This window comes from Quercus suber, unplaced genomic scaffold (genome assembly GCF_002906115.3).
Source record: "Quercus suber isolate HL8 unplaced genomic scaffold, Cork oak 2.0 scaffold_802, whole genome shotgun sequence".
NCBI lineage: Eukaryota > Viridiplantae > Streptophyta > Magnoliopsida > Fagales > Fagaceae > Quercus > Quercus suber.
In genome coordinates, this window is record NW_027070237.1 from 132925 (window position 1) to 149939 (window position 17015).

At 33.0% G+C, this 17015-nt stretch overlaps 1 protein-coding gene and 1 non-coding gene across 2 annotated transcripts; one reads left to right on the forward strand and one right to left on the reverse strand.

The window, feature by feature from the left end:
* Nucleotides 1-1089: 1089 nt before the first annotated feature.
* On the reverse strand, nucleotides 1090-3740 carry LOC112025688 (BTB/POZ domain-containing protein At1g63850). Its single transcript, XM_024058370.2, is given in 3 exon segments — nucleotides 1090-2308; nucleotides 2976-3352; nucleotides 3355-3740. Coding segments are annotated over 3 exon segments (1563 nt in total). The 5' UTR covers nucleotides 3602-3740; the 3' UTR covers nucleotides 1090-1369.
* Nucleotides 3741-10972: 7232 nt separating this feature from the next.
* TRNAA-AGC (transfer RNA alanine (anticodon AGC)) lies at nucleotides 10973-11045 on the forward strand. Its single transcript has one exon. It is a non-coding gene; the product is annotated as a tRNA-Ala (tRNA).
* Nucleotides 11046-17015: the final 5970 nt, after the last annotated feature.

The following is a 17015-nucleotide window of genomic DNA, read 5'->3' on the forward strand; positions in this document are numbered from 1 at the left end:
ATATGGTGTTTCATATGTATATCCATTACATAAGATATCATTTTTTTTTCTCAAACAGTTACTATCACAAAATGTTTCTACTAGCAAATTAAGCGTCTATATATGTAGCCCAATTCACCTGCCTGCAAATCCACCAAATTCACCCTATAGACATATTTAATATTTTCCTGCTAGTGCTTCCTTTAAAATATTCTAAGATACCTTGGTGCTGATTCTTCTTCTTCTTCTTCTTCTTTTTGCTTTCTGCCATAGCAAATGATTAGTGCTTCTAAACTCTAATACTGACGGCAGGGCAATTACAGCTTTTTAGTTTTATTTATTTATTTTATCATGGTTGGGGTGACCATGAATACAAATGTGGGTCAGGACCAACCACTATGGTATTAGCCCAGCATTTTTGTATTAGGTTATTTTATAGGAGGCCATCAAGATAATTATATGTGCTATAAGTTGGAATGCCCTACGCCGGAAATATATAATGATTCTAATTTATACTGTAAAGAACACAAGACAGTACATTTTAGTGCCATGTGACATTATTATTGTTCTCCTCTTGGAGGAGAATAGTGTTCAATTTGCAACTATTCAATTTTTTTTTTCCTCTATACATTGTAACTATCCAATTTTATAAAAGCAAATCTAGTTGATAGGATCTCCTAGGATATGCCACATAGATAGTGTTAATCTTTTTTTGACCTAGTTATAGCATCTTTCAGCTTCTTTTTATAAAAAACTCCAGGAGAAAAAATAAACTATGGGAGAGAGAGAGAGAGAGATTCACATGATATATACCCAAAAATTGGCAAGGTATCAAAATAAAAGTGAAAGGGAAGCAACAAAACATCACAGCCTGTAATGAAAAAGAGAGCTTATTATAATGTTGTTTTACCAGGTAATTTGAGCGAATCATCAAAAAAAAAAAAGGGGGGGAGGGGGGGGGGACTAGGTAATTTAAGCTCCCATNAGGGTACTCGAGTTCACCAAACTCGAGTACTTGAAAAAGTGGTACATTCCTGTTTATTTCCGAAACAGTGTTTTTTTGCCAAATATTTCGAAAATTGATGGTAAAGGGCCATTTTGGCCATCAAATTAGAAAAGAAAACTAATTCTGAGTATATTTCTCAACAAGATATGGGAGTTGCAAACGTAGATCTTTATCTTCTTCCAGGCTAAACTCGGCTACTTTCAGTCAAGGCAAATACACCATACACCTCTATCAGAAAGTTCACTTCATGAAATACTGTCCATCCTGGTTTAGAAAGGAAGAAGATAAAAGAACAAAATCACCCTAAATAAAGAATCATGACCAAAGTGATCACGAGAAGGTAATGGGAGATAAACAGACCCATTTGCATGTCACTATTGACTTTCAGTTCTCGATGGTAGCAGTTGTAATTCGTAATGGTCGTTGCCTTTCCTGCTCGCTATTCCGTCTCCAAAAAGATCTCCTCCACCAAACTTCGAAACCCCTTTGTATGTTTGGACAATCTTCACCAGAGTTCAAGAAACGATTAAACCAAGTGAGCAAAAATTCCTGCTGCCAAGCAAGAGGCAGAGTGAGAATCGTGTTACTAAGACCATCTTCAATTAAGTGCCGATCAAGGCCCTTGGTTGCCCTCCTCATCCACCCAAAATCATCATAAAATGGCTCTAGCCATGTCCTTAGTAGCAAGCACCTCACATCTTTAGAAGCCAATAGCTGCCCCTTCCCAATCCCAACAAATAGCCGTGCTGTAACTCTGCTAACCTCAAACCTATGAACTGCAGGCACTTTAGAATGTGCACCAGCCAATTCAGATTGAGATGCCCATGTTTTCAAAAAATCTTCAGCAATCTGCCTATCAATCAGAATATCCAAAATCCAATGCAAATTATCCGCTTGCCGTGCAATCTGACCCACTTCCTTTAAGTCTGACTTTGCTGCCCGCAAATAATATTGGCAAAGCAATTGCAAACACCCATCACAAGCCGAGTACAACGACTCTTTACGAAGATCATTCTGCGACGAATTCTCATGAAGCATCTTTGAAACCAATCCTTTCATTTCTCGCCTCGCCTTCTCGTCTTTCCCTTCAAGAACTACATGTAAGAGTTTCAGCAGCACTTCTTCATTGTCATTGCCATCCTCAGCTCCACTAGTAACCTCAATTGAAACCCTTTTCAAAACTTCCCCTGCTCCAACACCTTCAAGGCGGAGCTCAGACAACAATGAAGCCACCTTCTCTTCTTCATCTTCAGCCCATGGTGCAGCTTCCAAGTATTCCAAACAAGATAAAACCCCAGCGTCAAACCCAATTGCAGCTGATACCTAAAAATAAAACAAACAGGAGCCATTTCAATACCACCCAAACCCTAAACCAAAATTTGAGTATTTTTCATTCACCAGCTGCCCTATACAGAAAATCCACCTGAATTATGCACAAAGGTTAAATTTTCTCAACTCCCAAACCCCACTTCCAAAAACTTCAAAATTTTTAACACATCCAACTATTTCTATAGTTTCTCAGCAATCAAACAGAGCAATGCATATATGATATAACACTGATGCATCTAAATTTCCCTAAAATAAATAAATTAAAAAAAGAAAAGAAAACAAATTGGATTCTTTTTCATTCACCAACTTTCCAAAAACAGAAGCCTAAAGTTTTCTCAACTCCCAAACCCCAATTCCTAAAACCCAATTTTTTTTTTAGCATATCCAACTACTCCTACAGTTTCTCAGCAATCAAACAGAACAATGCAAAAAACCCTGAAAACAAAATCCCCAAACGAAATTTCCCTTAAAGAAATAAAAAGAAAACAAATTCGAATCTTGTTCATTCACCAACTTTCCAAAGATAGAAAACCCACCTAAGTTAACCCCAAATGCTTATAGTTAACCCATAAATTCTTAACCACATTCCATCTATTCCTTCACTTTCTCAGCAATCAAACAAAATACACAAAACTTTTCCAAAAATAAACAAAATTTTTACCTTTAAGATACCAAGAACTCTGGGAACGTCATCTTTCATGAGCTTCTTCCTGAGATCCCTACAGTACATCAACCTCAAGGTCTCGATGTAGACCTCCACGTCATCACAGTCCGCAATCTCAACAATGCAGGGTGACCCAGTTGGCCTCTGACTCTGTTGCTTGGACCCGCGCTCAGAGAGCTTGACCGCGAAGAACCTACTGTGCGCCACCAGAATCTGACGGTGGAGATTCATCGACACGCTGACGCCATCTTTGGAGCTCAGTGTGAGCTTCACGTCGCTGGAGTTCGGGTCGTTGAACTGGTTCCCGGGGCTCCGAGTGGCCAAGATTTCAGAGATTCGTTGCAAGGTGAGAGCTTGTTTGTCCTGTGGCAATGGGTCTTTGCGGGGACCAAAACGGTCGCGTTTTGGTATTGTGGGATCTGAGACGGTGGTCTGGGATGGATATCGGGTTCGCTGGCCATCATTTCGAAAAGGGTCGGGCTGGATCGGGTTTTATCGGGTGGCGGAGGTGGCGACATCGGGTTTAGTAGACCCGCTGTGAGTGCGGAGTTGAATTTGGTGAAGCTTGAAGGAAACGAATCGTGACCGTTCATCGTCGTTGTTGAAGTGGGTGTGAAATCCATTACGGGTGATAGACTACCGGCGACAATCGGATCCTGAAGCTGGACGAAGACTCGGGTTCCGAGTTCGGGTTCGGAGTACGGTGAGGAGGTGGAGATGGGGGAGGTGGTGGTGGTGGGGGTCTTGAGTTTGAAGCTGGACAGCACCAGGGGTTGTTTTTGTCAGGTGAGACAATGGTGGGCGGGTCAAGTTTCCGGGTCGGGCATTCAGTGGCGGTAGTTGCAGAGGCTGAGATAGTGGTTTCCCGGTACTTACGGCGTTTGGGCTTGGTGGGTTGTTTGGGCTTTGAGTTTAGTACTAGTAGTTGTTGTTGAAGTTGCTGCTGCCATGAAATGTAGGGGTGTGGAGTTTGTGGTTTTTTTGTCTTTTTGTTTATGGCATTGGCATCAGTCAGAGAGAGAGATAGAGAGAGAGAGTTAAGGATTATTAAAAATGGCGGTAGAAACGAGACAGTGTTGGATGTGGATTCAAGTAAAAGACAGGAGAACAGCACAGAGGTACTGAGGAAACATTTATTGGGTGTGTTGGAGATCAGTTCTTGAGTGAACGATTGAGTCTTTAAAAATATCTACTTTTGTTTTGTTTGTTTGATGACGTGTATTGCTGTGTCTGTATGCGTGTGCAATGGTGATGGGTTTTGGTTTGCTTTTGGGAGTTTGAGCCCTTGTGGGCTTGGCTACTGTGTATTTCGAATTGTAACTATCTCATACAACTTTCTCATGTATATGATATATATATATATATATATCAATACGCGAGAGATTTATATAATCACAAAGTTTATACCTTATGTATATTCTCCTATATCTAATAATGCATGAAATACCTTTTCAAACCAAGAGAGAGACAGAGATTAGGCCCACAGGTCACAAGTGCATAGTGTTTTTTTGTTTCTTTTATGCATTATGCAGAAGCGAAGTATTGTGATAATGTCTTTTGTGGTTCCTTGCTTCAATCGGCGGGGATTGTGCTGTGCTGCTTGGAGGTATTTGTATTGATTTCTTTGGATTATTTAGGCCTCAGATGTTGGGTTTGGGGCACTCTCAGTCCTGAATAGCAAATGGGGGTGCTCTTAATTCCAAAAAGACGTTTGATTGGTGACCATAAAATTGAAAACTAGGTAGACTAAGACCTGCTTTTTTCATGTCCTTGACAGTAACACAAGTATCCTAGGTCAATGTAGACCATTGATTGGACCTGTTTGATAACGGTTATAATGATTCCTTTAACTATGGCACTATGATTGATTGAAGGTTGTGAACTTTTATACTTCTGGAAAAAGAATGGCAAATAGATTGATGATAGTGAGTGTCACACACTCAAAGTTTTACAAGTGTCATCACTCGATTAAAAGTGGATCTGTTCTACGTGGTTAATCCATTCTGCACGCAACAACAATCCCATTTTCTATAATATAAACGTAAATTTCACAAAGATGCAAAGTTGGTGACCTCTTTGAGTGTCCAATGAGCAAATTATCAGCATGCATTCCTCTTGTCAAGTGTGACTAAAAACCAGTTATTACCTCAATAATATCATGCCTCTTTACTCACATAATTGTAATTTTTTGGGGTAAACTATTGCTTTGTTCTTAAACTTTGCATAGAGTTTATTTTTTTCTCCCTAAATTTTTTTAAAAGTTACAATTTATGTACTGATATACACTTCGGTTAATTTTTATTCTATGTGGTCCAATGGAATATTGAGTTGGCATAGGGACTTCAATAAAACTGAGCAGAAAATTTTTTTTTTTTAGATCTTTCACATTACAAACCAGAAGCAACAATGCTTAAAAATAATAAGACTTCATGATAATTTCGTTTGTTTAAGGTTAACATATTTCACATTTGTTGGCTTCACGAAAAAACATGCTCAATACAAGAATAGAGCATGAAATCCATTTGAGTTTTAAATGATAATTAATTCCTGAGGTTGACATGAACATGAATTGAGCATTTTTTTTTATCAATAAAAATATTACCTTAACAAAATGGATGTGACTTAATCACCATTTTGTATGATTCTACAAGTGGTAGGACAGTGTCTCATCATGATGGGCTCCCTTCTATGTGGTGGGACTACACAATGATTCAAATGGAACCAAGTATTATTTGTTTCCAAGTGATGGAATAGAAGTTGACTCTGTTACTTTCAGAATTCAGACTCCTATTTAAGATGTACAGTGCCTTAATTTTGCAAAAGTGAATTCACTCTCTTTTCTGCGTAAATTATTTTCTGTTCACTATTTAAAAAAAATTGTTCACTGTTTCCTCGTAAAACACCTAGTGAAATCGTGTTTTCTAAATTTAAACGTCAAATCTGAATGCTTTTTTATGTTTAAATTTCACAATAATTGAATTTGTTTTTCTGCATTGATAAAATCTGTTTCTACGTTAATAAAATTTGCTCTATGCACATCATGTTTACTCTATATTCGAATTTGATTACTACATTCATAAAACCTGTTTTCTGCATTAATTAAAACTGTTCATTGTTTTCTCATAAAAATTGTTCATTGTTTTTTGCATAAACTATTTCTACGATTTTGCATAAAATTATTTTCTGTTCAGCATTATTTAAAAAATTGTTCACTCTCTTTTCTGCATAAATTATTTCTTGTTCACTATTTAAAAAATTTGATTTAAAACTATGTACTAATGTACTAATCATCCTGATTTGAAGAAAATTTCAAAATTGTCGAACGTACAAAATCGTGAAATCTTAATGGAAAATCGAAATTGTTGAAAAACACTACATGAACAGGATTTTAATCGAATTGGTTTTTCTACATTAATAAAATTTTCTCTCTGGACATCATGTTTACTGTATATTTGAATCTGTTTACTGCATTCATAAAATCTATTTTTTGCATTAAGTAAAACTATCAAGACAGTCCAAACAAATACAAACAGATGTTCAAAAGTTACTACTGTTTACTAGCATGCATAAAAAGAGATCTGATAGATTCCTGAGATTTGAAAGATTCCCAGATAGACACAGACAGACTATTACTCATCAGTACTAATTTCCATACCACCGACAGATTAACTTGAGTTAAATTTAGCTACTCAGGTTACTTTATCATGGTTCATTTCACCTATAAAAGAGACGGACTACGAAGACAGAAGACAAGTTTCTAAGTTTCTAAGATTCTAAGCTTTTAAGTTCAAAGTTTTAGAAATCCTTTTGTAATAGCCTTCCCTTTCCCTCTGAAAGACTTTTGTACTCTCTCCCCTCTTGTAATCTTGTAACCTTTCTCTTCAGACAACTTTATTTTCAGGCTTATATCAAAGACAGCAATTTGTTTTCAAGTTTATCAAAGACTGAAGTTTTTATTCAGGTAAGATTTTACTAGTTTCTATTTTCATATTCCATACTCCATTTTAACCTTATTTTGAATATATCTATTTTGCTATTTACTTCTTTGTTATCTATTTTATCATTGTTTATGCTTCCATATTACTGTTGTGCTTTCTCTTGGGTAGTCATTGGTATTAGAGCATCCGGATCATAAAACACCTGAGGAACATTGAATAATTTATGCAGAAAAAACAGTGAACAATTTTTCAAATAATGCTAAAGAGAAAATACTTTTATGCAGAATGCTAAAAATAGTTTATGCAAAAAATAGTAAAAAAAATTTATGAGAAAATAGTGAACAGTTTTAATTAATGCAGAAAATAGATTTTATGAATGCAATGAGCAGATTTGAATATATAGTAAACATGATGTGTAGAGAGCAAATTTTATTAATGCAAAAAAACCAATTCAATTATTGTTAAATTTAAACATGAAAAAGCATTCAGATTTGGCTTTTAAATTTAGTGAACAGAAATTTAAACATGATGTGTAGAGAGCAGATTTGGCTTTTAAAACTAAAGGCTTTTAAATTTATGAGAAAACAGTGAACAATTTTTTAAATAGTGAACAGAAAATAATTTATGCAAAAAAGAGAGCGAATAATTTCTTAAATAATGCTGAACAGAAAATAATTTTATGTAAAATCGTAGAAATAGTTTATACAGAAAATAGTGAACAATTTTTATGAGAAAACAATGAACAATTTTAATCAATGTAGAAATTAAATTCATATTTCGAAATTAAAATCTCTATATCTTACAATGCTTCTATTTAAATAAATAAAAAGATAGAAAAACTACTTATTTTTATCCTTATGTTTATTTGTCAATTATCCTCAAGCAAAAAAAAAAAAATAGTGAACAATTTTTATGAGAAAACAATGAACAATTTTAATCAATGTAGAAATTAAATTCATATTTCGAAATTAAAATCTCTATATCTTACAATGCTTCTATTTAAATAAATAAAAAGATAGAAAAACTACTTATTTTTATCCTTATGTTTATTTGTCAATTATCCTCAAGCAAAAAAAAAAAAAAAAAAATTTACACAGTACTCGAGTTTGGTAAACTCGAGTACTGTAGAAAAAAAATTTTCTGTATTTTTTTTATAAAAGGTACTCGAGCTTGGTATACTCGAGTATTGTGTTGCATGGTACTCGAGTTTTCCAAGCTCGAGTACCACTTAATTTTTTTTAATCACCAATTTCCAGCTCAGCAGCCACGGTGGAACTATAAAATAGGGTACTCGAGTTCACCAAACTCGAGTACTTGAAAAAGTGGTAGATTCCTGTTTATTTCCAAAACAGTGTTTTTTTGCCAAATATTTCGAAAATTTATGGTAAAGGGCCATTTTGGCCCTAATTTGATAGTTAAATTCTTTTTTCCTTTCTCTTACTATTTTATCTGGATTGGTGTTTCAATTAGTCCAGTAGTTGTAATCTTTAGGGTGTGCATGGATTGGTTTGGTTTGGGTTTGGGTTTATGGGTGTTTTTTTTTTTTTTTTTTAAGGATTTTTTGAACTCAACTTGACCTTGTTGGGTTAAGAAATTTCCAACCCAACTTATATGGGTCGGGAGATTATGTATACATATCTCATACCTTGTAAAAATTAGGGTTTCATCAGCTTTTTAAGCTTTTTTTTTAATAAATTATTAAAATTCACATGATACGATAAAATTAAATTTTCAAATTTCAAATTCACCAAAATTATTTTTGAAAATACTAAAATCAAACCAAGTAAAAGTAAAGTTCATAAAATAAATTTATATATAAGATGGGTCTAATTGGATTAAATGATGTTGAAAAAACTATCAATCCAAACCAGATTCAACTTGAGGCTTAAGATAAAATTCTAATCCAACTTAACTTAGCCTATCAGCCTGTGATAAACCAACCAGGTTTGGTTGGATTAGTTTGTCAGGTTCGCGAATTTGAAGAATATCCCTAACTATCTTATTATTTTTGTCATCTTATTGGAGAATTAATTCTCCTCTAATTGAAGAATTAACTTTCTTAATTAAAAGAACTATTATATTGGTAAACTGGAATCTGTAGTAGTCAAGGACTGGTTGTTCTTTCACGAGGCTGGCAGGTAGCTAAGGCATCCTATAAAGTATGATTAACTAGCTCTTGTCCCCTACTCCAGGTTCAAGTAACCAGTCCACTCCCTGTCAGCACTAGAATAAGTTTGGACTTATCAGATTGAAGATACAGCTTGATTTGATTAACTTACAGACATTCGATTTCAATAAAATATATATGGAGGGCAAATGGTGAAAAAATTGACTAGTCACTATTAGAGTCATAATGCGATATGCATGTGAGTTCTCCAATAAATTACCTTGAATAATAAGGCCTTAGGCAAATCACATCTGTTCCACAATATCTATGCATATCTAATTTATGGTTATAACTTATGTGTCGTACTTCAACAACCAAATGAATGCTCTTGTTTCCATTTGCTTCATTTAAAAAGTTGATTCACCTAGAGTTCCAAAATTTTCTTATAGATTTTTTTTTTCAAGGTGAGATTCATCTTTCTTTTGTTCTTGTATTTTATACACATTCTTCTTCATTGACATGTAATTTCTAAAGGTTGTGATCAAAACAAAGCTTGTAGTTGTCTTTACCAATGGCTCTTGCCAAATTTATGAATTACGCATATTCTTTGTAATTCATGTCTCGTTTTATAAATGATATTTATCTGCTATATATTGAGTTTTTTTTTTTATTAGTTTAGATTTGGACAAATATGATGCTGCAATTACTCTGTTGTTATTGAGTGTTGGGACTTTAGAGTCTACAATGTTCTCAGCCTCTTTTTCAGTCCGAAGATCTCAACCTGTACTTGTTTACTCATTGTAGTTTCAGAGTAAAACGTTGGGCTTGCAATTTTGGGTGTACTGGCCAAGGGTTCGGGTTATACAAATATGTGAAAGGTGTTTGGCCTTAATAGCTAAGGTCCATGATTTCCTAATCTTAACAATACTCCATGCTAAGATGACACTGCGAGTATGACTGGTTTGCAACTTGTTGGTTAAGCATCAATAAGATGTGCAAAAGAACAAAGATGATGGGTGCTGTTATGGGTGGCTTGATAAGATTTAATTTTTATTGTTTGTTAGAATGTAGCTTAATACTTTTTTGGACTATGTATCCTCAAGAATAACTTATACATGGGTTCTTCTGTGGGAATATAATCTTACTTCTTCATTGATCGGGAATATAGTTTTGCTTCTTCATTGATCTTTAATTCTGTAATCTAATTCTTCAAGCTGTGGGATTCCCATTCTGCTAGAAGTTAATCCTTCTCTTAACTCAAAAGTAATGCATTTTTGAGACAAGAAGTGGATGTACAGTTAGATAATTAATGGTGCGGCTATCATTGACTTGGGAATCCTTTTCTGTAAAGCCCAAACTACAATCTACAGAGCACAGCAACCCGTGTGTAATCCATTAACAATGACTGGAGCCCCGGAAGTCAAGTCAGCAAGCCTCTTCGACCAACCCCACTTCATGGAAAACACTGATTTGGATAATATTTTATGGTATACAACTCAAAACAGGCAACAATTCAATGGGCGCAAAAGAAAAAAAGAAAAGAAAAGAAAAAAGGCAACATTTCCGGATAAAAAAGGAAGAAATAAAAGAACATTTGGGCCCAGTAGTAAGAAAGTTTGTGGATAGGCATGTTAAGTCTACACTCTAAAGGGACGTTACAAACAAGACGCCATCTTCAAGTCAACAATTGCTGCTCATTGGTGAAATTTTTTCCATAAGATAATGTTTTCCAAAAGCTCTTTGACATTACCCTCACCAGTTAAATATCAATTTATAAGGCAATTTTGAAGTATAATACTCACTCCAATAAGTTTTAGTTTTGCACCTATATTACCTTCCTTAATCCTTGTTCCTGTGAACTCTCTGTTTGTGAATGAACTGGGTTCAACTTCAGCAATTGCGACGTCTATGGTATAAGTAAAATAAAGTTGAAAGCTGGACGTCAACTCGGGGATGTAGCTCAGATGGTAGAGCGCTCGCTTAGCATGCGAGAGGTACGGGGATCGATACCCCGCATCTCCACATTATTTTTATTTTTTCTTTTTCCCACGCCTGTTTGATAAAATGCCTCAGAGAATGGATTATCCCGTGGTCTGTTTGATGAAATGCCTCAAAGAATGGTTGTTGCTTACAACTTACTTGACAGACAATCTGAAATTTTGGAATTGTGAGCGTTTTTTTGTAGTAGCAAGGATGCAATATTTTCTAGTGGTTTCCTTTTATTTCATAGAGAGAACAACAAATTTTACTTTCTCTTTGGAAAATTGAACATTATTTTGATGCTTGGAGTCTTGGACGGCCATGACTATAAATAAACACCATCGGGTGTGGAAGGTGACATAGATCTCAAGCCTTGGAGCTCTCTTTGATTGAGAGCTCATGAACCAAGTTCTAACAATGTTGTTTCTCAAAAAAAAAAAAAAAAAAAAAAAAAATGTCCGATTTCGATTTATAGCCTTATTGCTTGCACGCAATAAACATGTGGCTAGTTGTGAGGAGCACTAAAACGTGGACTCCTTTTGAAGAGGAGAAAGTGCATAGGCAACACTATGGTTTACTTTTTAGTACCTATAGCATCATGCTTTTGCTTTTGCTTTTGACATTAACGAACGATGTGAAGAACAATTCCTGCCAAAAATCAGCTCCAAAAGTTCAGCATCTGGATATATATATCTTTTTGGAATTTTTACAAATATTATCTTCCAACTTTGAAGTGAGAATATACAAATAATAACTAAATGAATGATTATTACATCGTTTGTCAACCCTTGTCAGATAACATAGGGTGACTAGTATGTAAAGTGGAGAATTCCAAGCTTTAGTTTTCTATATGCACTATTTTATCCTTTAAAAAAACCAAGACTAAATTATGATTTTGACATTTAAAGTTTCGATTGGTTTACATTAAGGTTTTTTTTTTTTTTTTTTAAATTAAATTTTATACTCTTCATTGTGGTCCATCCAGTTTGATTTTATTTTCGAAATGGTCAGGAGAGAGGGATGTTGGCAGTTGGCACTTTAAGACTAAATAGCCATTGAGAATATTGAAAGGACAATTTTAAAAATTAAATCAAATTTAGTGAACCAAATTAAAAAAACTCAAATTTAGGGGACCAAAATCAATGCAACAAAAATGAATTCACAAAAGTACCATGCATATTTATTGAAATGATATCCCATGCCCACCATCTTGATTTTTGAGAGAGAATAGTAATGTGGATACAAATATAAATGCTATAAATATTAATTTAAAAGCTAATTTTTTTATATTGAAAAAAATATTAGATATTAATTGAGTTAATTGGATTCAAAGTATGAATACTTTTGTTTCTTCATATTTTATTATTTTTTATATTTTAATTTTTTTTTTGGTGGATTTTAAATAGCTAAATTGGTAAAGTCTATTGTCGTCGAATGATATTTAATTTTTGCTTACATTAAAAACCTAATTAATATTTTTGATCATGATAAAAACAATCAACGAGGAGTTTCTATACTACTTATATAAAAAATATATATATNACGGAGAGACTTACAACGATGGGGTAGACGTCGCCTTTAGTACCGAAGGCCATGAAGATAGCAATTGGTTTGCTTCTTTCCTCTATCTCCGCTTCCATTGTTTTTTTGCTTCTTTTTGCTACAGATTAATATGAGACTTCCGAATTTGGACTTCCATTTTCGAAAAGTACAAGAAACAAACACACATAACGATGAAAATTTTGCATAAATTTTAAAATTTTAAAATTGGGAAAGTGTTTTTTTTTTTTTTTTTTTAAAGTGTTATAGATTATGATAAAATACTATTTGCTCCCTAAAATTTATTTTTTTTAAATTTCATTTTCAAACTTTAAAAAATTTATTTTTGCCTTAAACTAATGAAAAGTTTTTTTTTTTTTAAATTCTTAAACTGTTGAAAATAATTTTCTTTATGTTCTTAAACTTTACTAAAAGTTTATTTTTTGTTCTAAATTATTGAAAAAAAAATTCAATTTTGTCTCTAAATTATTTTAAAAACTCTTTACAAAGTTTAAGAATAAAAAAATATTTTTTAAAGTTTAAAGATTAAAAAAAAAAAAAACTTTCGGTAAAATTTAGTCACCAAAATAGTATTTTGCCCTATAAATTATATAATAATTTGAATTTTTATAATTTTTAATTTGAAAGAAAAAATTATATATATATATATATTTTTTATATAAGTAGTATAGAAACTCCTCGTTGATTGTTTTTATCATGATCAAAAATTTAAACTAGTGCATTGCTACAGAGAAGCAAATTTTTGTGCGGACGCCTTAGCTAAACTGGGCTCTGCTTCTATAAATTTATCCTCTGTTTTTGTCTCCCCTCCCCCTGTAATTTTGCAATTTCTGTATGAGGATATGTTGGGCGTTTGCCGCTCTAGACGTTGTACTACTGGTGCTGCTGCCAGTGTTTCTTAGTTTTTGATAATTCCATGTTTACCAAAAAAAAAAAAGTGACCGCTTTTAATTTCTAATATATTTTGAGTCCATTTAGTTAGACGCTTTGGAAGTATAAAAAAGCGTTTCTAAAACTCAAAAATTCATTTTGCAATAGTAACTCATCATAACTTTTTTTTATAAATGCAGATTTTAAACTCAAAACACAGTTTTGCAACAGCTTATACAAATGCATCTTTTAAAGTAATCATTTTTACTTACTAAAAGACTTAAAGTGGTCGCTTCCTATGAAGTGATAAACATGTCAATTTTGAGCTTGGTCATGTCATTTGAGGGACTAAAAGTGATTGCTTCAATCACCAGGGACTATCATGTCACTTGGAATATCAAATTTACTTTAAATCTAATACCAACTAATTATAGAGTTAAAAGTACCTTACAAATACTACATTCAAAACAGTACAGCATGACCTAAGAGAATGAGACAACGACCTAGAGCTTTCCAAGGCACAACGTAGGCCAAGTCAAAGAGACCATTGTGTGGAGAGGAAGCAAAGACTAAATAGCAATTGCAAAGAATTGATAAAGCAATTGGGGAAAAGTTGGTAAGAACAATTATCTATTAAAAAAATTAATACTTATAATAGAAAGAATTCTATTAAATGAAGAATTTTTTTTTTAATAAATATTAGATGAAGAATTTTGAATCCTGATCAAGTTAGGATTTTTAAATAAGTTATCATAAGGCAATTTAAAAAATTATCATACTCCTCCCTAAAAATTCTTATACTATTTGTTTTTAATAGCGATTTTATGATATGTGAGAAAATTTGATAACAACAACTAAGTTTTTGTGTCCATCTAAAAAATCAATAAAGCAAGGAAATTATTTTTTTTTTTTGAGGAAAAGTCAATAAGAACAATCGAGTTATTGTTTCTATCTGAAAAATTGATGCAATTTTGTGCAAGCATTTAAAAAAAAAAAAAACTCCGAAATTGGTCAATTGGCACATTCTTCATTGTGGTTTCTTCAAAGGCATTCTTCAAGGCATCTCCAAGTGATCTTCTCATGCTTATCCAACCTCAAGCCTTCATCGAGCTTCCGCCTTAAGTTTGAGGGAGGGTGTTAGAGATATATATTAAACATATATTAGCCCAATGTAATAGGCCCAAGCCCATTCCTGCTTGTACTAGTAGTCTAGGGTTTAGTCGCCTATATATACTCATGTTAGGGTTCATTGTAACACAGATTATTGTATTACACTCTTACACAATAAAGATGTAGCCCTTAAGGGATTCCTTCGTGGATGTAGGCCGTCAAGGTTGAACCACGTAACCCTCGTGTTCTTGATGTTCCTATTCTATGCTTTCCTCTTCCGCATCCACTCTAGCATACACAACATGGTATAACACATTGCGTTTGATAATATTCTCCATTTAACATGGTATCAGAGCTAATATTCAACAGGCAATGTCATCAGAAAAGAAATTTACTTTCACTTTTCAAGTCAAAATATAGTCTTGGTCCTTGAATTTAGCTCAGCATATTAGAGGTTTCAGTTCTTGAAGTTAAAGTGACCGCTTTTAATTTCTAATATATTTTGAGTCCATTTAGTTAGACGCTTTGGAAGTATAAAAAAGCGTTTCTAAAACTCAAAAATTCATTTTGCAATAGTAGCTCATCATAACTTTTTTTATAAATGCATATTTTAAACCCAAAACACGGTTTTGCAACAGCTTATACAAACGCATTTTTTAAAGTAATCCTTTTTACTTACTAAAAGACTTAAAGTGATCGCTTCTTATGAAGTGATAAACATGTCAATTTTGAGCTTGGTCATGTCATTTGAGGGACAAAAAGTGATTGCTTCAATCACCAGGGACTATCATGTCACTTGGAATATCAAATTTACTTTAAATCTAATACCAAATAATTATAGAGTTAAAAGTACCTTACAAATACTACATTCAAAACAATACAGCATGACCTGAGAGAATGAGACAACGACCTAGAGCTTTCCAAGGCACGACGTAGGCCAAGTCAAAGAGACCATTGTGTGGAGAGGAAGCAAAGACTAAATAGCAATTGCAAAGAATTGATAAAGCAATAGGGGAAAAGTTGGTAAGAACAATTATCTATTAAAAAAATTAATACTTATAATAGCAAGAATTCTATTAAATGAATAATTTTTTTTTAATAAATATTAGATGAAGAATTTTGAATCCTGATCAAGTTAGGATTTTTAAATAAGTTATCATAAGGCAATTTAAAAAATTATCATACTCCTCCCTAAAAATTCTTATACTACTTGTTTTTAATAGCGATTTTATGATATGTGAGAAAATTTGATAACAACAACTAAGTTTTTGTGTCCATCTAAAAAATCAATAAAGCAAGGAAATTATTTTTTTTTTTTGAGGAAAAGTCAATAAGAACAATCGAGTTATTGTTTCTATCTGAAAAATTGATGCAATTTTGTGCAAGCATTTAAAAAAAAAAAAAAAAAAAATCTTGGTGCAACCACTTGACAATTAAATAGGATATTCACTAAGCGCAAACATTGCTTCTTAGTCTAATTTTTATTATATAATAATATATGGTGTCAATCCCTTAACTTTTGATTTGAATAGCTAAATTGTTAATATAAAAATCCAAGAGTGAAATTTGTAAAAAAAAAAAACCCTATCTTTTTAATTGATTCCAAAGCTACTCCCCCTACGAGTCCAGATACATATTGAACCAAATATTAGCGTGTGAAAATTGAAGTTTGGAAAAGAAAAGGTTCTAACTAATCGACTAGGCTTCCTAATCAAGCAGAAGTTGAACGTTGCCTATATGAATAAATCCATTATCCCGTTATTTACTCTCAATAATTAATTTCTCAAGTAAAAGATAGAAAACCCAAATGGGGATGTAGCTCAGATGGTAGAGCGCTTGCTTAGCATGCGAGAGGTATGGGGATTGATACCCTGCATCTCCAAAATTTTTGAACATTTTATTTTAGTAGAGGTTTTTTGTTTTTTGTTTTGTTTTTTTTTTTTTTTTTAAAAAAAAAAAAAAAAAAAGAGGAAAAGTCAATAAGAACAATCGAATTATTGTTTCTATCTGAAAAATTGTTGCAATTTTGTGCAAGCATTTTTTTTTTTTTAAATATCTTGGTGCAACCACTTGACAATTAAATAGGATATTCACTAAGCGCAAACATTGCTTCTTAGTCTAATTTTTATTATATAATAATATATGGTGTCAATCCCTTAACTTTTGATTTGAATAGCTAAATTGTTAATATAAAAATCCAAGAGTGAAATTTGTAAAAAAAAAAAACCCTATCTTTTTAATTGATTCCAAAGCTACTCCCCCTACACCCCTGCTTCCTTAATACAGTACCAGATACATATTGAACCAAATATTAGCGTGTGAAAATTGAAGTTTGGAAAAGAAAAGGTTCTAACTAATCGACTAGGCTTCCTAATCAAGCAGAAGTTGAACGTTGCCTATATGAATAAATCCATTATCCCGTTATTTACTCTCAATAATTAATTTCTCAAGTAAAAGATAGAAAACCCATAT